Source organism: Medicago sativa, chromosome 4, assembly GCF_051527215.1.
Source record: "Medicago sativa cultivar Bolivia chromosome 4, Bolivia_mono, whole genome shotgun sequence".
Lineage (NCBI taxonomy): Eukaryota > Viridiplantae > Streptophyta > Magnoliopsida > Fabales > Fabaceae > Medicago > Medicago sativa.
Window position 1 is genome coordinate 79,748,455 of NC_140752.1, and position 19,642 is coordinate 79,768,096.

Below are 19,642 nucleotides of genomic sequence, written 5' to 3' on the forward strand. Positions count from 1 at the left end.
TCATCTAATGAAATAATTTTATCTCAGTTGGCAGGGACATGCATTATTATATGCAGGGGTCGGAGTTCGAACCCCGGACACCCCACTTATTCACCTTGAAAAATGTGAATTCTAGCCACTAGACTACTTGACCAAAAAAAATTAATCTAAAGTGTTAAACTACGAAATAATAAAATGAAATTTGTTAAACTACGAAATAATAAAATGAAATTTTGGGGCATAAAAGTTTAAGTGTATCTTTAGTTCCACTTTTAGAGGGGCCGAGATTGTTTTTAAAGTGTCAAATAAATTTTGTCGTGTTTGGTTCTTTTTAATAGAATTGATTATACCATAATTGATTCTACTTAAATCTTTTGATTCTAGAATTGATCATTGCGTTCAAATTTATGGTTCAACTCACTCTTACATAAATGCATCCAATATAAATCATTTTACTTTCAATTTACTTATAGTCAGAATCAAATTTACACAATCAAAACTTACACAATTAGTTCACTCAAAACCAATTTGAGTCACCGCCAAACATCCACATAAGACGTGTGTACGAGCATCCTAGTTCAAATCCGTGGAGACTTTTGTTATCTTTTTTTATTTTGATATTTTCATGAATATACATACATGTAGGCAAATAAATTGTATGTATGGGTAGGAAGACAAGGGGAGATGCAGATGTTAATGCTATCAAATCATCTTGGTGAAATGCCACATGAACCGATGAATTGAGCTCAACTAACTACCACAACTTGGTAAGGGAAAAAGCAATTAGTTGAGTTCCTCTTTCCTTTTTATATATATAAAAAAAACTTCAATCTTGAACATATACCACATTTTAATATACTTTGAGCCAAATATGAACCATATTCGTGAATCGTGATTAGACTAAGCATTCATTGAACTTAATTGCTACCTCAAAAACTTTAGAAGCCTCGTATTTCAAACGAAAAGCATATTTTACAACAAAAAAAATAAATATTGTGATCATCAAGCAATATAGTTTTTCTCTAATTCAAAAACAATTAACCAACAAGAAAATGCTTGCAACGAAAATGGAAAACCCTGAGACAGTAACTTGTCAAGAGAGCCTTATTGAATTTTGACAAGAGCTCATTTGATCTTACCAGAACAACACTTCTAATATTAATGAACAAAACATTGCATATATATAAGCCGAATTGGAAAACAATTTACATTTCCGTACACAGTTAAATCCAAAGATACAATCCAAGTAACTCAACAGGACCATAGCAAATCTCTTGTTAAGCAATTCAATCTATACAGGGATATACATATGAGCTAGCTAGATACAAATTTACCATCTCAACTTCACCACCAACCCGCAATAACAAAGGGTTGCATACTTTGGTAGAAGTGGGAAGCAAGAACTGCAACTCTACAAATATAACATAACCTAAACTTACTGAATCAGGTTCAGAATTTATATTTGCATTTGAAAGCGAGTAACAACTAATAACTATCCACCCAAGACAACAGCATCCATTAAAATCTGTCTGCTGCAATCACCTACCTTATGTGAGAGTCATACGCGTCAAAGATAGAGTCTGGAACAATCAAAGGCAACTTATCTATGTACATGAAAAGCCTTCTGAGATTCTCCCTTGTCACTGTTGCCATATCAACCACATCCCTTCTATCAGTGTATACCCAGAGATCCCCTGAGTTCACTCTCTTCAGACTGTCACGGCAAAATGGGCACGACTGGGATCTCGTTCGCCTGCAAAAGACACCAAATCACTTAACCTTCAACTGAACCAAAAACACATGCCAAGAGGCACACGACATCTGCTTAAATTTCATATCCTGGGATAATGAAGGAAAAACAAGTACTAGAAATCTCTCGCTATTAGTGCGCAGTCTTACCTTGATTTGGCAAGAGGCTAATCTAATGACTCAAACATCTAACTAGGTCATGGAGAAACAAACCAACATTCCTCTTCATACAGCGGAATAATTCCCTCCAGACCCAAAATGTGCATCAAAACTATGCAGATTTATACAACAGTCCCGGTTTAAATCGGGAATCAGACACCAATTAGGGTTTGCCCAAATGGCGTAGACCAAAATATCTTGGGTTTGAGTCCTTGTGGTGATCATTCATTCTTAGCTTATTTGTAATTGTAAATGCCCCTATAAGCCTCATCCTCCTGCCTGATAGGAAGATTAGGCAATTCTACAACTGGGCAGACTTGGGTTCAAAAAACCTGGAAACAACAAGTCTCCATTCCATCAGAATGTATGACTCAAACGAAATAATGATAACCACAATCAGGTGCATGATCAACCCCTTCAACCAATTATATAATAATCTGATAAAACTTCAAAGGCTAATGTTCCCATTCTCATTCACTTCCAATTAAAGCATTTAAGCACAAATAAGTCCATAAGAAAAGAATTCCACACAAACCATCCACAAAAAATTTCTTTTTAGTCACTACAGTAATAAAATAGTCTCTCACTAATCAAAAGATATTTCATTTTATAAGTTAAGAAGATTCTTGATGTTTGCAAAGTATAGAAGACTGTATAAACAGGAAAAGAGCAATGATTATTACTAAACTCTGTCATTCAAAGCATCTGAATATGCAGGGAAAGGAAACACATCAACAAATCAAGACAAAGGAAAATTTAATCAATACTTCAAGCCTAAACGACTCCATCAAGTCAAATAAGACTCAAGTGCTACAATCATAATATATAACCGCTCAAGTACTAATCAGCCAAAAGGCATTCATCAGTAATACAAATACATCCTTTTAGCAACTACATGTTTGCCAGCCATACCAGTTTGAAGTTCCTTGTCATTGATTCTTTCAAACCCTAATACTACTATTTTTGTTCTTTTTTATTGCATATTCAATTCAAGGTAGCAATAAGGAAAAGTTAAAACTCATACCTTCATATTAATAGTGCCTGTAATATTCCAAAATAATAGTAAAAGGTGTCTATTTGTGAAATTGAAGCTTTTTTTTTTTCCTTAACAAAAAATCAAAACAATAAATTGAACCTGAAATCAAGCACAGGAGTCCAAAACCAGTTCACTTACAGTAAGACTCGCGATTTTCACTACTTACATCCTCTAGCATGGCAATAGACATTTTAGTTTGCAAGGTTGTTAACAAATATTACCCAGACAAAGTGGACAATCCCAAAACCTAAGGAAACCCATGCAGGCTCAATGACTATATTTCAATCTTACTGAAACTAGTCACTTAGTAGTGACCGCACCAATAATGCATGAAATCAGCAAAAACTAATAAATACAATCTAACGCATAGTACTAACAAATCAACAACCTCAAACCTTTTCGCTTCTTGACAACTACAAGTCATGAAATTGAAAAGTAGGGAATCTCTCTCTCTCTCTCTCTCTCTCTCTCTCTCACACACACACGCAGATAGAGAAAGAGAAGGGGCAGTGAGTACCATTCTCGATAACACTTGAGGCACATAGCATGATTACAGTTAGGCAACACAATTTTACTATTCATCTCCATGCATATCCCACATTCATCGTCTCTTTCAATATCTATGTCAGAAGATTGCCTACAGTCATCATCGTCTCTTCTACGATACCTCTCCATGCATACAGCCTTTTGCTTTTTGTCTTCAGAGTCAGTGACACCTTTCTCAAGTTGCAATAAGGAGGGATAAATGACAGCTGATCAAAGCAGAAATTCAACATTTTCATGAGCAAACAAAAAATAAAATGCAAACATCCTTAATGCTAAGACTAAGAGTAACACAGAAGGAAATATATACCATAGAATTCCCTTATACTTGCTTTTCTTTCATGGGTAGACATGGTGGTTGTTCCATCCACATACACCTACACCACATACCAAATTTATTCACCTTATTCAAGTCTCTCATCTCACTTCAATAGCAAGGTTGAAATATCAGCATACATTACCTTGTAAATTAGGATTCTTAACAATCCAAGAGCTCCAGCAAGATGGCAATCAGTCCATTGAACAAAAAAGAGAAACAAGGTTGCAGCTGGACTGTATGACATTCTCATCTGAAGACATGCACCATCATACTCCCTAGGAAAATCTGACGCCCTACACATACAAATAGCGCGACGAAGTAATAACTAAATTAGTATGCCGAATACACACACGCTACTAAGAATTCTAAGGGTGTGTTTGGATGGAGGGCTTATTTTTCTTTTTTAAATTATGGACATTATAAAATAATATTTAGAAAATTGAATTAACGGCATGATAAATGATCATATAATACTTCAAAAATACTTAATTTATTTTAAGAAAAATATTTTATGTTGTTCGTAATTTAAAAAATAAAAATGAACCCTCCCCTCTCCTCCCCAAAACCCTCAATCCAAACACACACCCTAAGAATTCCTAAAAATGATTAAAATTCAACAAAATTGACAAAAGGACATTAGTTAGAACTTGGGACTGTAGCATTCTTCTTTAAAGGCATAACAAAACTTGAGAAAAAATGAAGAAAGGAAAGCTTTGAATTGAATGAGAAAAATAAAAAATGATGATATTTAGTATGCAGTAAAAATAAAATTGAAGGTGTCCATAAATAAATAAATGATTTGACAACAAAAATAGAAACTTTACCAAAGCAGAGGGGAAAATAGGAAAATGAAATTAAATGCACATGAAAATAGAATTGAAAAAGAAGAACTAACAGAGTATTGGCATGTTGAATATCAGCTTCAAGAAGTTTTAAGGAATCCTTGAAAGACTTGCGCATGGAAGAAGCAACGTACATCTCTTTCTGTCTCTCAACAACAAAAGCAAAAGAAGAAGAAGAAGAACAGTGTGGTTATTCTGGCTCTAATTTCTCTCACTAGACTAGTATTGTAAACAGTGAGAAGAAGAAGGTAAAGAGAGAGAGAGAGAGAGAGAGAGTGGTTGGAATTGGAAATGGAAATGGAAAAGGAAAAGGAAAAGGAATGCGTGTTGCTTCTATACTGTTCTTTAAAGCCAAGAGCCGAACCTTGTCAGGACACGCGTACACATCACCTCTCCCTCTTTTTTATTTTTCATAAAAACGACTTTAAACCAAATTCCTTTTCTTTTTCTTTTTCTTTTTCTACACAACATATTCAAATCAAAAAGAAAATTAATGTTACAGCACACATTTCAAAATACACTTTGCAACACACTTGTTTATACCAACCTAACTAAATTTATATATAATCCATCTAATTTAGTGTGATTCATGTGATGTTTTTCGGTGTAATGATTCCTATGAATTTTAACCAATAAAAAAAATAGATAAATGTTTAAAGATACTTCATCATATCATTATCATAAGCAAAATTTTATTTTTTAAATACATTGAATTACTGATATATTTACTCTATAATAAAGATTAAATATAATAATTATTCAATATATTTAAAAAGTGAAATTTTGTTTATAATAGTAACCAGAAAGAAAGAGTATGTGTTAAAGAATTTAAAAATTGATGGAGCAAAACTATTTAAAAACACTTGTATATTTTATGTGCAATTTCAGACTTTTCAATATATATATCTTTTTGGTCAAAACACACTTTTCAATATCTAGAGTAGTAAAATAAAAAAAAAATTCATTTGTTGCAAATAATTAATAATATTATAAATTAATGAGGCCTGCTTACTATAAAATCTGGGAGCACTGCTTAATTTTTAACCAGTAGTGCCATTTTCATTATCTAATTATGTGCTATTGTGAAGGAGAGCATAGTGGTTTAATGAGAGTGGGACGTGAAGATAACATAAATGAATGAGGCCTTTATTATTTTATCTAATTTGCACGGAAGCTCTTTTTCTTTCACATTCTTGGTTTGCCAATTGCCATTTTTACCTGTTAAGTGGCTTACACTTTCTCGTTCCCTCCCATAATACGCACTTGGATGGTGGAAATTGAACTCATCAGATACAATAAGATTTGCTTATCATAAATTCACGACATGCTTTTGACAAATTATTGCTTCTGCATGAAGTCGTCTTCTTTCAAATTCTTTCTTAAATAAATGAAATGTGATACTCCCTCCGTCCCAAAACAGATGACCTAGTTGACAATATACATTATTGATTTGACATACTTTGACCATATTTTTCAACTAATTCACAAAGATAAATAATATCATGTAAGATGTTGTTGGATTCGTCTCGATGAATATTTTTAAAATATTAAATTTTCATAATTTTTTTAGTAGAAAATTGAATATATCAAAGATAAAACATATGCATTGGTATGTGTGTCGGAGTCAACTAGGTCATCTATTGAGGGACGGAGGGAGTATAATATTGCGAATGCATTGAAACTTGGGTTAAATATGTTTTTGGTCCCTATAAATATGTCAACTTTTCGTTTTAGTCCCTCTAAAACTTTCCTTCAACTTTTAGTCCCTATAAAATTTTCAATCTTCACTTTTGGTCCCTCTTTTAAAGTAAAATCATATGTAGATTTCATATTATTTAATAAAATTTTCCAGAAAAATTCAAAATATTATAAGAATCACTCCAAAAAAAATTCAGAATTTTTTAACAAAACATGAATTTAATATGAATTTTTATATGTTTTAAGGTTAAAAATTCATATTTAATTTGTGTTTTGTTAAAAAATTCTAATTTTTTTTAGGAAATTTTTTTAGAATATTTTACACATTTCTGCACAATTTCATTAAAAAATACAAAAATTAAATTAAAAATAGGGACCAAAAGTAGTGATTGAAAATTTTATAGGGACTAAAAGTTGAAGGAAAATTTTAGAGGGACTAAAACGAAAAGTTGACATATTTATAGGGACCAAAAACATATTTAACCCTTGAAACTTTGTCTTGAAAATGATGCATTCAATGCATTGAAACTTCAAAAAATAACCTTTTTTACATAAAATTTATCAATTATACAAGTGCTCTAAGGGCACTTATTAGCAAAACCCTATAATATTTTATCATTTTCCCATTTTACAAAAAGTGGTAATGAAAGAAAGACTACAACTAGCTAACAAAATAATGATTTTGCACAAATCAAAGTCTATCATTCTTGGGTTGTTTGCTTTGAGCATTTCATGAAACTTTTTGTTCTTCTTAGTCTCATTATTTCAAAATTTTCTCACTTTCAACATCATTTTCATACCAATCAAAAAATTTACATATGCCTCCTCAACTGTTTTGTTTTGAGATAATGACAGAAAATGAGCAAATATGAAGAAGGAAATAAAAAAAAAGTCAATGTGAAAGATAACCACATTAGACATGTTCCGACGATTGAAATTCACGTTAATGTGTCCACATAGGATCAAATAAACCGTTTGTACTTTTTTATGTAAGTTTTTGGGCAGAAATTTATATTTGGTTCAATGTCGATGTTTGCAAAGATAAATGACCTATTTAATTTAAAAAATGACTTGAAGGATAGTTTCAATATAAATTAACTATTTTAAACTTATTAACATGTGCAAATTTGCATATGATAAAGAAAATCCTTAAGTTAAAAGGTAAAACAATAGTGTTGTAGTTTTGCTTAAATTTCACTGATAGAAATTTATCAAGCACACCCTTCGATCATTGCCTAGTAGTTTTTTTTTTTTTTTAACAAAATCATTGCTTAGTAGTTAAAAACTAATCTATTGAAAATTAATAGAATAGTAGAAAATTTAACCTGTGTAATAATATGAATTGTAAAGTAGCGTCGCAATCCATGATGTATTCGTGGTTGAGTTGGATCACCTTAAAAGCATTAACAATGGAGGATTCTATTTTTTAGTACATCATATATAAACACATCATTTATTTATAATTTTTTAACAATAGTATTTAATAAACACTTAATCACTCCGATCTAGCACCTCAAACACATTTTTTGAACAAAACTCAATAATAACTTTATATCATTATATTTTAATATTTTAATATTAAAACATGTGAGACTAATAAGTAGAGTGTTTACGTGAACCACTATTCTAGTTTTTTTTTTTTTTTTTTTTTTTTAGGGAGTGAACCACTATTCTAGTTAAATACCATGTTGAATTTCTAAATATCTTCACAATAAGGATACCTATGAGCTACCAATGCTTAAAGTGATATGCCACCCCACCCATTGTCTAAGGAGTTTGAAAATGAGAATGGGTCCATGATTATGCAAATGAAGCTAGCAATTTACTTTTAAAAAGATATGATCTCAAAGCAAATATCCAAATATAAAATTCGAAGCTCACTTTTTTAGAATGTACAAAAGACAAATTCCACGTTAGACAAATCAAGAGAAATCTGCGAATGGCACCATAAGCATAACCACAAAGTGCAGACAAGTACACCATAGAGTCAAAGGTAAACGCTGTTTTCGACGTTTAAGGAATGTAATAATGGAAACATAAACATTTGCTACGTGCTGACTCAGATCACTGTCACATGTTGTTGGATTAACATTTGCTACGTGAATCACTCGGCTTTTTTTTTTTTTTTTATTGCAATCACCCAACAATAAAAATGAAAATTATTTTCAGACAGAATCTGATTCTGAACAACTATTATAAGAACATCTACCAAATATATCATAGTACTCTATTATGAGCAAAAAAATCTTTTAATAAGCATATTAATAATAATTTGTTACCTATTTTAACTTCTGCTGCTTACTAGTTTGATAATTTGGATAAAACTGCCAGCATTACATGATCTATTTATCTCTCTCTCTCTCTCTCTATATATATATTTAGCCATGGATGAGTCATTCTACCTATCAATGTCCGTTTTCAAAGGATATTACTAAATCTAAAAGATTGCTCATTTTGGTAAACTATTTTATTTCCCTCAATCTATGCCATTTTTCTCCCCCACATTTAGTGTGTGTATATTTTTGTTCATGTTAATTGTGTAAAACCTTAATTAGAGATTTCATGTTCTTTTTGCAGCTAATTGCTTTATTGATATTGGTACATTTCTTTGAGAAAATATATACACTTCTTGGAGAAGATAAAAGAAAGAAATTGGTTTGGAAGAGAATTTGAACCTATCTACAGAGACAAAGATGTTGGGAATTTTTACGAAAAAATTGGTTAATCCACCTCAAGAGCTTAATAGTCCAGCTCCATTGAATTCATCTAACAAGTCTAAACTTCCTCATGAAATCCTTCATGATTTCACATCATTCAATCCTTCCAATGCTTTCTCCTTGAACTTTGGAAATGATGCTATTCTAGCTTATTCCCCTTCAAACAATACCTCCAAACATCACGGGTATGTAACAATCAGATTTTAATTCAGTGAATTTAGGTTTCAATTAATATGTTTTTGTGCATGCAAGTATATATTTTCTTGGTTTTAAGTCCTGTAAAAAAAAAATGATTTTTTTAATCCTTGCAAATATATCCCTTTTTGTTTTGGTCTTTTATTTTTTCATTCATGCAAAATTTGTTTTATAATAAAATTGCAAATTATTCTTTATAATATGTGTAATATTTATTTTAATCCTTATGCATCGTTCGAATTGGTGTGACTAAAATCAAATATCCTGCATATTAAAGGGATCCATTCAAACACAAAAAATATTTTAGGACCAAATAAATAGCGGAACTACAAGTAAAATGTTATACATTTAGTCCGAAAACGTATTTAAACCTGAATTTATAAATTATAAGTTGTGTGCATGTATGTGTATTGTGTTATAGTTTTTCTTATGAAAAAAAAATGTGCTATGCAGGTTATTTTGTGGTTTGGATAACATATATTGTGCTTTCATGGGTAGCTTGAACAACCTGAGCATGCTAATAAAGCAATATGGACTATCAAAGGGAACCAATGAGGCTAATTTCATCATTGAAGCCTATAGGACACTTCGTGACAGGGGTCCATTCCCTGCAGATCAAGTTCTCAAAGAACTTGATGGTAGTTTTGGATTTATCATCTATGACAACAAAGATGGAACTGTTTTTGTTGCATCAGTAAGCCCCTCTTTCAATCACTTTCATTTTAATTTATATCTCTATTCTTTATAATTTACTACATGGTACTTTCATTAATAATTAAGCTCTAGTATTAATGGACCACATGTTGGTTATGTTTGAGCAGGATCGTAATGAACAGATTGGCCTTTTCTGGGGTATTGCAGCTGATGGTTCTGTTGTTATTTCTGAGAATTTGAAGCTTATTAAAGCAAGCTGTGCTAAGTCATTTGCACCATTCCCTACTGGTATATTCATTTCCATTTCAAAACGAGTTTAATTGACATGTAAAGTGTAAAAATGTATTACACATTCATCCAATCATAGTTCATTTCTTTTTCAAGAATTAACATAACAAAATGACATAATAGTGTGGAGATGTGTTTGGATTTACGTGCAAAACTTTTTACACTGATGGAGTGTATCAATGAAATGAAATCAGTATGAGAAGTATGTAAAGGTTATGTTTTATTTGGAATTTAATAATGGATGGAATGAAATTGCAGGGTGCATGTTTCACAGTGAGCATGGTCTAACTAGTTATGAGCATCCAAGTAAGAAGTTGAAGCCAGTGGCAACGACTGATAGTGAGGGAGCTATGTGTGGGGCCAACTTCTATGTTGACTCCCAATCAAGGAAGCCACCAATGATGCCACGTAATGGAAGTGAAGCCAATTTGTGCACTTGGGGTTCACAAGCCTGACTCATCTAATCATGATACTATGATCCAATTGATGACAACAAAAATTTATATAATTATTTTTCTTTTCTTTTTCTTTTTGCTCACTTTTTTTACCTTTTTTCTGTTAGCTTATTTGACTACTTTGTTGTATATATGATACTTATTGGAAGTTCAATATGACCTAGGTCATTTCCTACATTAATAACAAGTTTAAGTTTTGAATTCAGATTTGTAATTTTGTTTCGGCACTTTTTTGCTCTTAAATTCTACACTTGACTACTTTGTTGTATATATGATACTTATTGGAAGTTCAATATGACCTAGGTCATTTCCTACATTAATAACAAGTTTAAGTTTTGAATTCAGATTTGTAATTTTGTTTCGGCACTTTTTTGCTCTTAAATTCTACACTCTAGTTCAATCTGAGTGTTGTATAAGTTATTCGGATCATACCTCACATACTTGAACTGATAGAAGGCTAATGGAGGATTATGAAAATCCTTTTACAACTAATGGAATACAATGAAACATGATTGCAAGGAAAGAAATTGAGTAGAACATATATGTTTTGTTATTTTACAAGTGATGTGCGTATGCATGTTTCACAAAATTTGTGCTGTATTTTTTGCAACATTGTTCCCAAAGTTTACACTTAGAATGTCGAGCTTAACAATTATATACTGATATGAAAATGGTTTACACAATTGTCAAATTAATCTTATTACCTAAACATTTGTTGAAATATTTTATAAGGTGGTATAAAAAATGTGTAGTGTAATTTCCCCATCTTTTTTTTGTACAATGTAATTCCCCATCTATATTCTAATTATAGTTTGCAAATAGCATAGCGCCTCATCGTTTCCTTAGAACACAATAATAATTGTAATAATATGAGAAACTGTGATGTAAACCTCATCGTTTATCAAATTGATAATGTTTTCGTGATAAAATTCACAGGACTTGCATATTATTGTATTTACTATGAGAAACTGTGATGTAAACCTTCTATGGGGGAATGACAATTAAGCAGTTGCAGAAATATACTGTCGCAAAAGATTGGTTCTTTACTTTTTAATGGCAATCAAAACAACCAATCCCCTCGAACCAATAAATAAAAGCAAGGACTTTGCTTCTTACAGCACGTTATCAACCACACAATACTACAATTAAGTTACAGATGTTTGCAGACAGTCCAATAAGGCTTTGTGATCATGTTGGATTCGTTGACCCTGACTTGGAAGGCAATCTGAGCCTAGAAAGTATTAAGTCTACAAATTAGGGACTTGGCCGATCTGATTAGGCGCGTCGATGATACAGAACACGACCTGCGGAGTTCAGCAGATCAACCTTTTGAAAAGATGGCATTGTCAACCATTTCTAACCAAACTGGTTCACGTGGCCACACTTTTAATCAATGTCCACAAAAATCTGCAACAAAAGAGAATGTCATCCAACTTTTGGGGTTTGAAGGGCAAAGGCAAAGCACCACATCAAATGTTTTTAGAAAAATTGATTAAATACCCAAGTCAACCTACTCTAGTAACATAACAATCCATACAAACTAACCTCTAAATCAGGAAGTGGTTCATAAGATTTCATCCCTCTCGTATCAAACACTGTAATGCCTGTTATTTTCTGAATTCCAGGTTTTGTAGCTATGAGATTCTGCATATTTCATGACATTGCTACCATTAATCAACAAAAAATAATCACATTCTAAGGAGAAGTTAGATGTAAATGTAAGTTGTAACTCATGCAATGCACATACTTGTGATTTGGAACAATTTTTTTCTTTAAATCATTGCACAATTACTACATATAAAATAGATAAATCGTTATTACACACAGTAAATCAGTTATTACTATTTGCAAATCAGTTAACTGATTTATATGATTTCCATTAACTGATTTATCTATTTTGTAAGATATGATTTCAAAGTTTTTCTTTAAATCATTGTACTATTTGTAAGTAATAACTAAAAAAGATATTTTGTAACAAGAAACTGAAGAGAATAAATGAAAGTTTTAAGGGTTACTGACCAAATGTTGTTATGTAATATGATTTTAAAGTTTCTATACCCCTACCACTATTACAGCTATATAACATACGAGCAAAATTCTTTAAATTCATACCAGGTGGATATTAGTGGATCCTAAAGCCTCAATCTGTGATAAAACCTGTGCATAGATTCCAACATCATATGTTAGAGTCAACTGCAATAAAATTCAAGAGAAAGGATTGTGTACACAATGACAATATCTAAACTCTAGTCCAAACACAAATTGTGATACAAAGACACCAAGTATCAGGGGGAAAAAGTTATACTCTTGACAATCTAAGGCAGAGATGATCCACAGAAAATGCATTACCATTGATTGAAGGCCATTAATCATAACAGCCGTCTCCCCAGATGAACCATTTTGGGATACGCTAACTTTAAACGGGCCCAGCTCTCTCTCTGTCAGGTTTGTAAGATTCAGTTTTAGCTGCAAAGAAAAAGCAATCAAACTCAGCTTCCACATTTCTATTTTCTTCTGTTGGTGGTACACTAAAACTGAGGATGAAAAGTAGAACAAGATAAAAAATAATGATTCTTGTACCCTAAGATGGTGAATAAATTCTACCAATAGCTAGATGCTGCATAGGATGAAAAATGACTAAGAAACCCTAAACCTAGAATATTTAAGATGCAGTTTTCTGGTTTATAATGTGTATACCATTGGATCATAAATTACCGTGAATGGTCTTTGAAGGTTAATTATAGATGGAACTTCAACAACTTGCAACTCAATCTCTTTCTTTGTTGTTGGCTGCAAAGGAACATTTCCAGACAAAATACCAGTGTATGAGAACTAAATGATCATAATTTAGAAAAATGATAGCGGAATTAAAAACATTAAATTTTAATTACTAAGTTTACGTGCATCTAACATGATTAGAATATGAAACATGTAATCAGCCTTATCGTTTCGAAAGTGAAGGGGAAAAATGAAATATATCATACTAGATTCAGATGAATATTGTATAGAACCAAAGAAGCTTAACCATCAACTTGGTTATTGTTTATTGATATTTAACAAGGTTACAACACACCAGATAATCAATTCAAATATGGATCATCATTTTAGAAGAAAAAACACTTACAGTTCCCAATATCTGCTGGGTCTGCAGGCGACCGGGTTCACCCAAATTTGTTCGCCATGTTATCTGGAGTTTACCAAGAACATTATTTCCCTCAACTTTAGTTTGGGCAGAATCATCCAATGATGACTTCAATTGATAGAGATAGTTGTAGATTCCTCCACCAGATCTTATTAGTATTGGCGGCTTAAATGTCTCCCTGAATTCAAGCTAATATATAATCAATAACAATAACAATAAAATATATTTACATGAGATGAAGTCAAAATATAAGTGGTCAGAAAGAAAAAACATAGCATTTGTTTACTTTATAGTTTTTAACTCCAAAAGAAATACAAAGCACTGACCTTGCAGTGTTATCTTTCTCAGTATGAGGCCCATCACCTCTAAGTATTGTTGCACTATAATGCTGAGCGGGTTCAAAATCAACTTGGTCCATGAAAAGGTTTGATTTGGTATGGTTTTCAATACAAGCTTCCAAAAAGGTAGTTTCCTGAGACACATCAAGGAGATAAACTGATGCACAACTGTAGTCGATAGGTAAGGTGAGCACTTCAATTTACAAAGCAGGTATGATTTCCTTAAAGCCTTAAGAATTGAAGATCAAAACATGACATTTTCAAATCTGAATACTGATAACAGACACAACTACATAAATATGTTTGTATAAAGTCAGGGGTAGCCTAACGTGTCATTTTTTTTTTGGAAAAATAACAGGGGAAGGGTGGCTAATCAATATTTAAAGGAATAAAGGTAAAACAACTAGGGAGATGTTCCATTTGTATCTATTTTCATTTTTAGTTACCATGCATTCATTGATAATTTCAAAGTATCATCTTATTTACAATTTATTTCCCGTTTTCAGCTTTCTGCGAAGGAAATAGTGAAAAATCAGAAATGTTGTTTTTACTATTTCCTCCACAAAGCTCATAGTGTTTTATGATTGGCTAGCCAGATTCATTACTGAGAGTATATAATTAAAATCAAGTTTATGCTCCCTGGGAAGCTATCAAGAAATTAATGATAATATGCATTACACTACAAAAAATTGATAGTTTAAAGGAGGATATGTCTGAAATGAAAAAAATATACATATACTGTTGTATACATATTTAATTATTTATTGTCTTGCCTTGGTCTATCAAGAAAATCTATTTCTTTGAACTGATTGTTACTGACCTCAACAGCATTGGATGAAAATGTGTTTGATGCAACAAATAATAGGAAAGTTGTTGATAAAGTAATGCTACTGAGTCTTTTTTTTTTTTTTTTGTTGATTTTAAAAAATACATTTCATTATGCATTTCTATTTTAAGATCTTGTACTTGCAAATAATACTGAACCCAATCAATGAAAGCGGTGTAATCTGAAAATTCCTAATACCAACAAAAATGTACTACATCATTGAATAAGATAAGATTATGTTATTTACCATAAGACGACCTAGTTTGTCTAGGAAAAGAATATACACTTACGATTGTATAGTATATTCAAATCATCAACATACCTTGATAACACGGACCTGCAACAAAAGAAAAAATTCAGAAAGTGTGTGAGTCATCAGTTACTGTCTAATACTTCAATTCAAATTCAGTCAATATGATTAAAAGAAAGAAAGAAAGAAAGAGGTTAATACCTTTGTCCTAACAGAGAGTGGATTAGCAACGATAAACTTGAAAAATTGGGGAAGATATTTACGCTCACCATCACCATCATTGTACAATGCAGTGCAAACCAGCCTGAAGGAAGACATATGGTCAATCTAATTAATACCGAAAAAGCATAGCATTGTATATCCTAAGAGAAGGACATTGTTTAGAGATAGAACTTACGTGTGAGGTCCAAGCTCTTTAACATCATGTTCGACGATAAAATCATAACGCCCACCAGCACGTATAGTCTCAACTGGTGATTTCGACGTATCTAAAAGAAGTATTCTCTGTCTCTCTGTTTGGATTTCAGCCTGGAAATTACAAAGTTTAAAATAATGAATTGGATACAACAACAACAACCAAGTCTTATCCCACTAAATGGAGTCGGCTACATGAATCAAACGATGCCATAGTGTTCTATCAAAAACCATGTCTTTCTCCAACTCATTTATCTCTAGACCCTTCCTAATAGTTTCTCTTATAGTTTTTCTAGGTCTACCCCTAACTCTAGTGACCTGACTCCTCTCTATCTGATCCACTTTCCTAACTACATAATCCACAGGTCTTCTCTCTAAATGCCCAAACTACCTAATTCTAGTTTCTACCATCTTTTCTACTATAGGTGCTACCCGAACTCTCTCTCTAATGTCGTCTTTTTTAATTCTATCACATCTAGTCTTACCACACATCCAACGCAACATCCTCATTTCTGTTACGCTTGCTTTATGTTTGTGTTGGTTCTTCACCGCCCAACGCTCTGTCCCATACAATATTGCCGGTCTTACCGTTGTCCGATAAAATTTTCCCTTCAACTTAAAGGGTACTTTTGCATCACATAAAACACCCGAGGCACTCCTCCATTTCAACCACCCAACTTGGATTCGAGGGTCTAAATATGCTTCTATTTCTCCGTCATTTTGTACTATAGACCCAAGATATTTAAAACGTGTAACTTTTGATATGATATGATCTCCAACTTTCAACGCTAGAAAAACTTCGCCTCTTGCTAAAATTACATTCCATATACTATGTCTTACTTCTACTCAAGCGAAAATCATATGTTTCTAAGTCTTGTCTCCAACCTCCCATTCAATCCTTCCTTCAACTCTCCAAGTAGGACTATATCATCTACAAAAAGCATACATTTCGTGCTCACTCTTGGATGTTTTCCGTAAGGAAATCCAAAACTAAGGCGAAAAGATAAGGACTTAGTGTTGAACCTTGGTGCAATCCTATTGTTATAGAAAAATCTTCGGTGTCTCCACCTTGAGTCCTCACACTAGTCGAGACCCCCTCATACATATGCACTTTTTTAGCTTAAGATGATTAAAGACAATTTTAGAGCCTGTTTGGATCAACTTATTCAAGCTTATCTATTGGCATAAGTACCTATGAACTGTTTGAGACAACTTATGGAAACAGCTAATGACATGCCAGTAACCTATTTTCAGCTTATTTCGATAAGTTCTTCATTATAACTTATGAAACAGGTTAAAGCTTATATGAAAACAATTTGACTTTATTTGATATCTTGTTATTAAACTAGCTTATACTAAACAATATTTGTGCAGTACGCGCTTAATTAAGATGCCTATCCAAACAGGTCCTTATAGGAATCTACTTGTACCTATCTATTCATTCAACATTTTGTTTCTCTCTGGCATACCTTGTACTAGGGAGGACTTTTTGATGTGGTAATATATTTCATTTTAGCCTCTTCAAAAAAAAAAAAAAAAAAAAACTTAAAACAAAAAGTAAGCAATGGGTACAGAAAAAAAAAGGTAATTAAACAGTATGAAAGTTAGTTAGAAGAAAATGATTAACCTTGATAATAACTTCTCTGACTTCAAAATTGGAGCTATTGTTAATACTTATATAGCTACAGAAAGTTTCTCCCAAGTAAATTGCTCTGCATTAAAGAAATTCAAAAATAAATAACAATAATTATCACAATTGGTAATTGAAAATGAAGAGAGATTAGTGAAACCTTCGTACCCGAAGGATTGAGGGAGAACGAGGAGGCCAGAGAGACCCATGGAATCTGAGAAGTGATGAAGGAGGAATCTATTGCGATAATTGGGATCGGAATCGGGAGCGATGAGGTCTGAGGAGGAAGGGGCGGAGGGATCATCGAAGTGGTCTTCACCGACAAAGAGGTCGTCGGGATCGATACGAAGAGGAGGGTCGACGTTGAAGGAGGGACGACAGAGTCGCATGACACGAAAGGCTACTGAGTGAGAAGATGAAGATCCTCCTCCTCCACTTCCTTGACTCATCTTCAAAATATTCAAATTCAAATTCAAATGCGAAATGTGTTTTTCTTTTCAAATGATGAAATCAAATTGATTTTCTTGTTAGTGATAATCACTGCACACGAACTTTGAACCTTCCAAAAACAAGTAGAATTTTGATGACTGATATACAATACGATGCATAAGGTTTCTGAATAAAATAAGCAAACACGTATATACTCGATAAATTATAATAGGCTTAAATATATTTCTCATCTTTTATCTTATAAAAAAAAATGCATATTGATCTTTTACCTTATTTAACATGTTTTAATCCTTTATCTTTTAAAAAAATCGCCTTTTAATTCTTTGGTCAAAAATCATAGTAACATAACTTAACAGAAGTTGAAATGGTGTTAACCTAACCTATTGTGACATAAAAGAGGGAAAAACGACATCGGTTTTTTTTTTGAGATGACCGTGGATGAATGTTAAAAACAAAAACAAGAACATAAGCGTTTGAAGGAGATTTTGTTGTGATGTCTTTGAAGAGAACAATTTGATGAGACGCCTTTGAAGGAGATTAATTTGTCGCAACACGTTTGACAAGCCGGAAGCCGCGTGGGTTTAGTTTTCAACTTTTTCTAATTTTTGGATAACAAAAGTTAGGCTCAATTTGGATATATTAAAACGAACATAATGTAATAGAATGAAATGGAACAAAATGAAATAGAGCTTAAGGAAATGGAACAAAGATTTCAATCTATTGTTTGAATATTTTATAATGGAATGAAACAAATTTACTCTTCCACTATTTGGAAAGTGGACGGAATGGATAAGTTATACATTTTTACCCTTACTTATTTAACTTGTTAGTGGAATTAAAATTAAATTTAAAATATACTATATTTTATTAAATTGATTAACATTTAATACTTTGACTTTTCCATTTTTTTTCACTTGTGTTTAGCCAGTGTGAAGTGAGAAGAAGAGACGACTTCCTGAAGAAGATGGCGGATAATAATAAACAATAAATTTAAGGAAGAGAAGAAATGTTCACTGATGAATGTGAAATAGAGTTAAAATATTAATTATCCAATTAAAAGGTTATATTTCATTGCATACACCTCAAATTGGTGGAAAAGAACAAAAATAAGAGGCTGTGATGTATGTGATAGAATGGATTCCATCATTTTCATTCTATTTCATTTAATTTTTACAAATCCAAACAAGGAAATATGACTTCATCCAACTTCATTTCATTCCATTTTATCACATTCCATCAATCCAAACATTAGAACAAGTTAATGGAGAAGTTGGACAAGAGAGTTACTCATTTATAGTATTTTGTAATGAACCTTAATTTTCTTATTTGAAGGAAGAATTAACCTTAGATGTCACATGTTTTTGGATAGATGAATATGAAAGCCACGTGATAATTTTGGATAGATGAATATGAAAGTCACGTGATGAACACAATAATGTAATTGAATAATATTATTTAGTGGTTAGAATTCACCTTAGGTGTCTAGGGTTCGAACCTCGGCCACAACATATATTATGCAATGTTCCTACCAACTGAGTTAAGCACGAGACAATGAATAACATTGTTTGAACATTAAGGACTAAATTATTATTTTTATGGTCTAAAGACAATATTAATGCATTTTCATATTTTATTTATGGACTACTAGCAGACATCCAGCCAAATCAATTAATGGAAAAATTAAATACTTCAATATATGAATAATTTAAGAATCTTTTCGTAGGATTTAACAATTTATGAACCAATTTCTTGTATGAACCGGATATCTTCTCCACAACTACATGAACTAATCCCTCGAACCGCATTGAACCGCAATAGCTGGCAACGTTCTCCCAAACACAAATGATGGCTGTTTACTTAAATTAGAAATAAAGTGGGATGGATAGATTAGGAGACTAATTACATATGAACAAAAGTCGATAAAAATTAAATGTGGCCAACCAAACGAGTTCGACAGA

The 19,642-nt window shown here is 32.2% G+C and overlaps 3 protein-coding genes across 3 annotated transcripts; 1 reads left to right on the forward strand and 2 right to left on the reverse strand.

The window, feature by feature from the left end:
* Positions 1-1,137: 1,137 nt before the first annotated feature.
* Positions 1,138-4,949, reverse strand: LOC146932387 (E3 ubiquitin-protein ligase AIRP2-like). The gene is made up of 5 exons (XM_085704040.1): positions 4,681-4,949; positions 3,928-4,078; positions 3,777-3,843; positions 3,441-3,675; positions 1,138-1,732 (listed from the first exon to the last, which is right to left on the reverse strand). Exons 1-5 carry the CDS (start codon positions 4,761-4,763, stop codon positions 1,522-1,524), a joined length of 747 nt encoding a protein of 248 aa, XP_085560166.1. The 5' UTR covers positions 4,764-4,949; the 3' UTR covers positions 1,138-1,521.
* A 3,692-nt stretch (positions 4,950-8,641) lies between these two features.
* LOC146932388 (stem-specific protein TSJT1-like) lies at positions 8,642-10,835 on the forward strand. The gene is made up of 5 exons (XM_085704043.1): positions 8,642-8,782; positions 8,903-9,227; positions 9,691-9,931; positions 10,059-10,179; positions 10,438-10,835. The coding sequence occupies exons 2-5, from the start codon at positions 9,019-9,021 to the stop codon at positions 10,632-10,634; spliced, it is 768 nt and encodes a 255-aa protein (XP_085560169.1). The 5' UTR covers positions 8,642-8,782; positions 8,903-9,018; the 3' UTR covers positions 10,635-10,835.
* A 677-nt stretch (positions 10,836-11,512) lies between these two features.
* Positions 11,513-17,842, reverse strand: LOC146932389 (trafficking protein particle complex subunit-like protein). Its single transcript, XM_085704042.1, has 12 exons — positions 17,403-17,842; positions 17,232-17,316; positions 15,588-15,718; positions 15,392-15,494; positions 15,263-15,277; positions 14,103-14,248; positions 13,759-13,954; positions 13,350-13,424; positions 12,984-13,100; positions 12,747-12,791; positions 12,180-12,278; positions 11,513-12,041 (listed from the first exon to the last, which is right to left on the reverse strand). The coding sequence occupies exons 1-12, from the start codon at positions 17,681-17,683 to the stop codon at positions 12,021-12,023; spliced, it is 1,314 nt and encodes a 437-aa protein (XP_085560168.1). The 5' UTR covers positions 17,684-17,842; the 3' UTR covers positions 11,513-12,020.
* Positions 17,843-19,642: the final 1,800 nt, after the last annotated feature.

What these genes read in the sequence shown, in the direction of transcription:
- LOC146932389 (XM_085704042.1), bottom strand. Translation starts at nt 17,683, where the DNA reads ATGAGTCAAGGAAGTGGAGGAGGAGGATCTTCATCTTCTCACTCAGTA. An exon ending in CCCAGCAGATATTGGGAACT is followed by an intron (nt 13,425 to 13,758) that starts GTAAGTGTTTTT and finishes GTTCCTTTGCAG; the next exon opens with CCAACAACAAAGAAAGAGAT. An exon ending in TTAATGGCCTTCAATCAATG is followed by an intron (nt 12,792 to 12,983) that starts GTAATGCATTTT and finishes ATCTATGCACAG; the next exon opens with GTTTTATCACAGATTGAGGC.
- LOC146932387 (XM_085704040.1), bottom strand. Translation starts at nt 4,763, where the DNA reads ATGTACGTTGCTTCTTCCATGCGCAAGTCTTTCAAGGATTCCTTAAAA. An exon ending in TAAGAATCCTAATTTACAAG is followed by an intron (nt 3,844 to 3,927) that starts GTAATGTATGCT and finishes TATGTGGTGTAG; the next exon opens with GTGTATGTGGATGGAACAAC. An exon ending in AAGTATAAGGGAATTCTATG is followed by an intron (nt 3,676 to 3,776) that starts GTATATATTTCC and finishes TGCTTTGATCAG; the next exon opens with CTGTCATTTATCCCTCCTTA.
- LOC146932388 (XM_085704043.1), top strand. Translation starts at nt 9,019, where the DNA reads ATGTTGGGAATTTTTACGAAAAAATTGGTTAATCCACCTCAAGAGCTT. An exon ending in AATACCTCCAAACATCACGG is followed by an intron (nt 9,228 to 9,690) that starts GTATGTAACAAT and finishes TGTGCTATGCAG; the next exon opens with GTTATTTTGTGGTTTGGATA. An exon ending in ATTTGCACCATTCCCTACTG is followed by an intron (nt 10,180 to 10,437) that starts GTATATTCATTT and finishes ATGAAATTGCAG; the next exon opens with GGTGCATGTTTCACAGTGAG.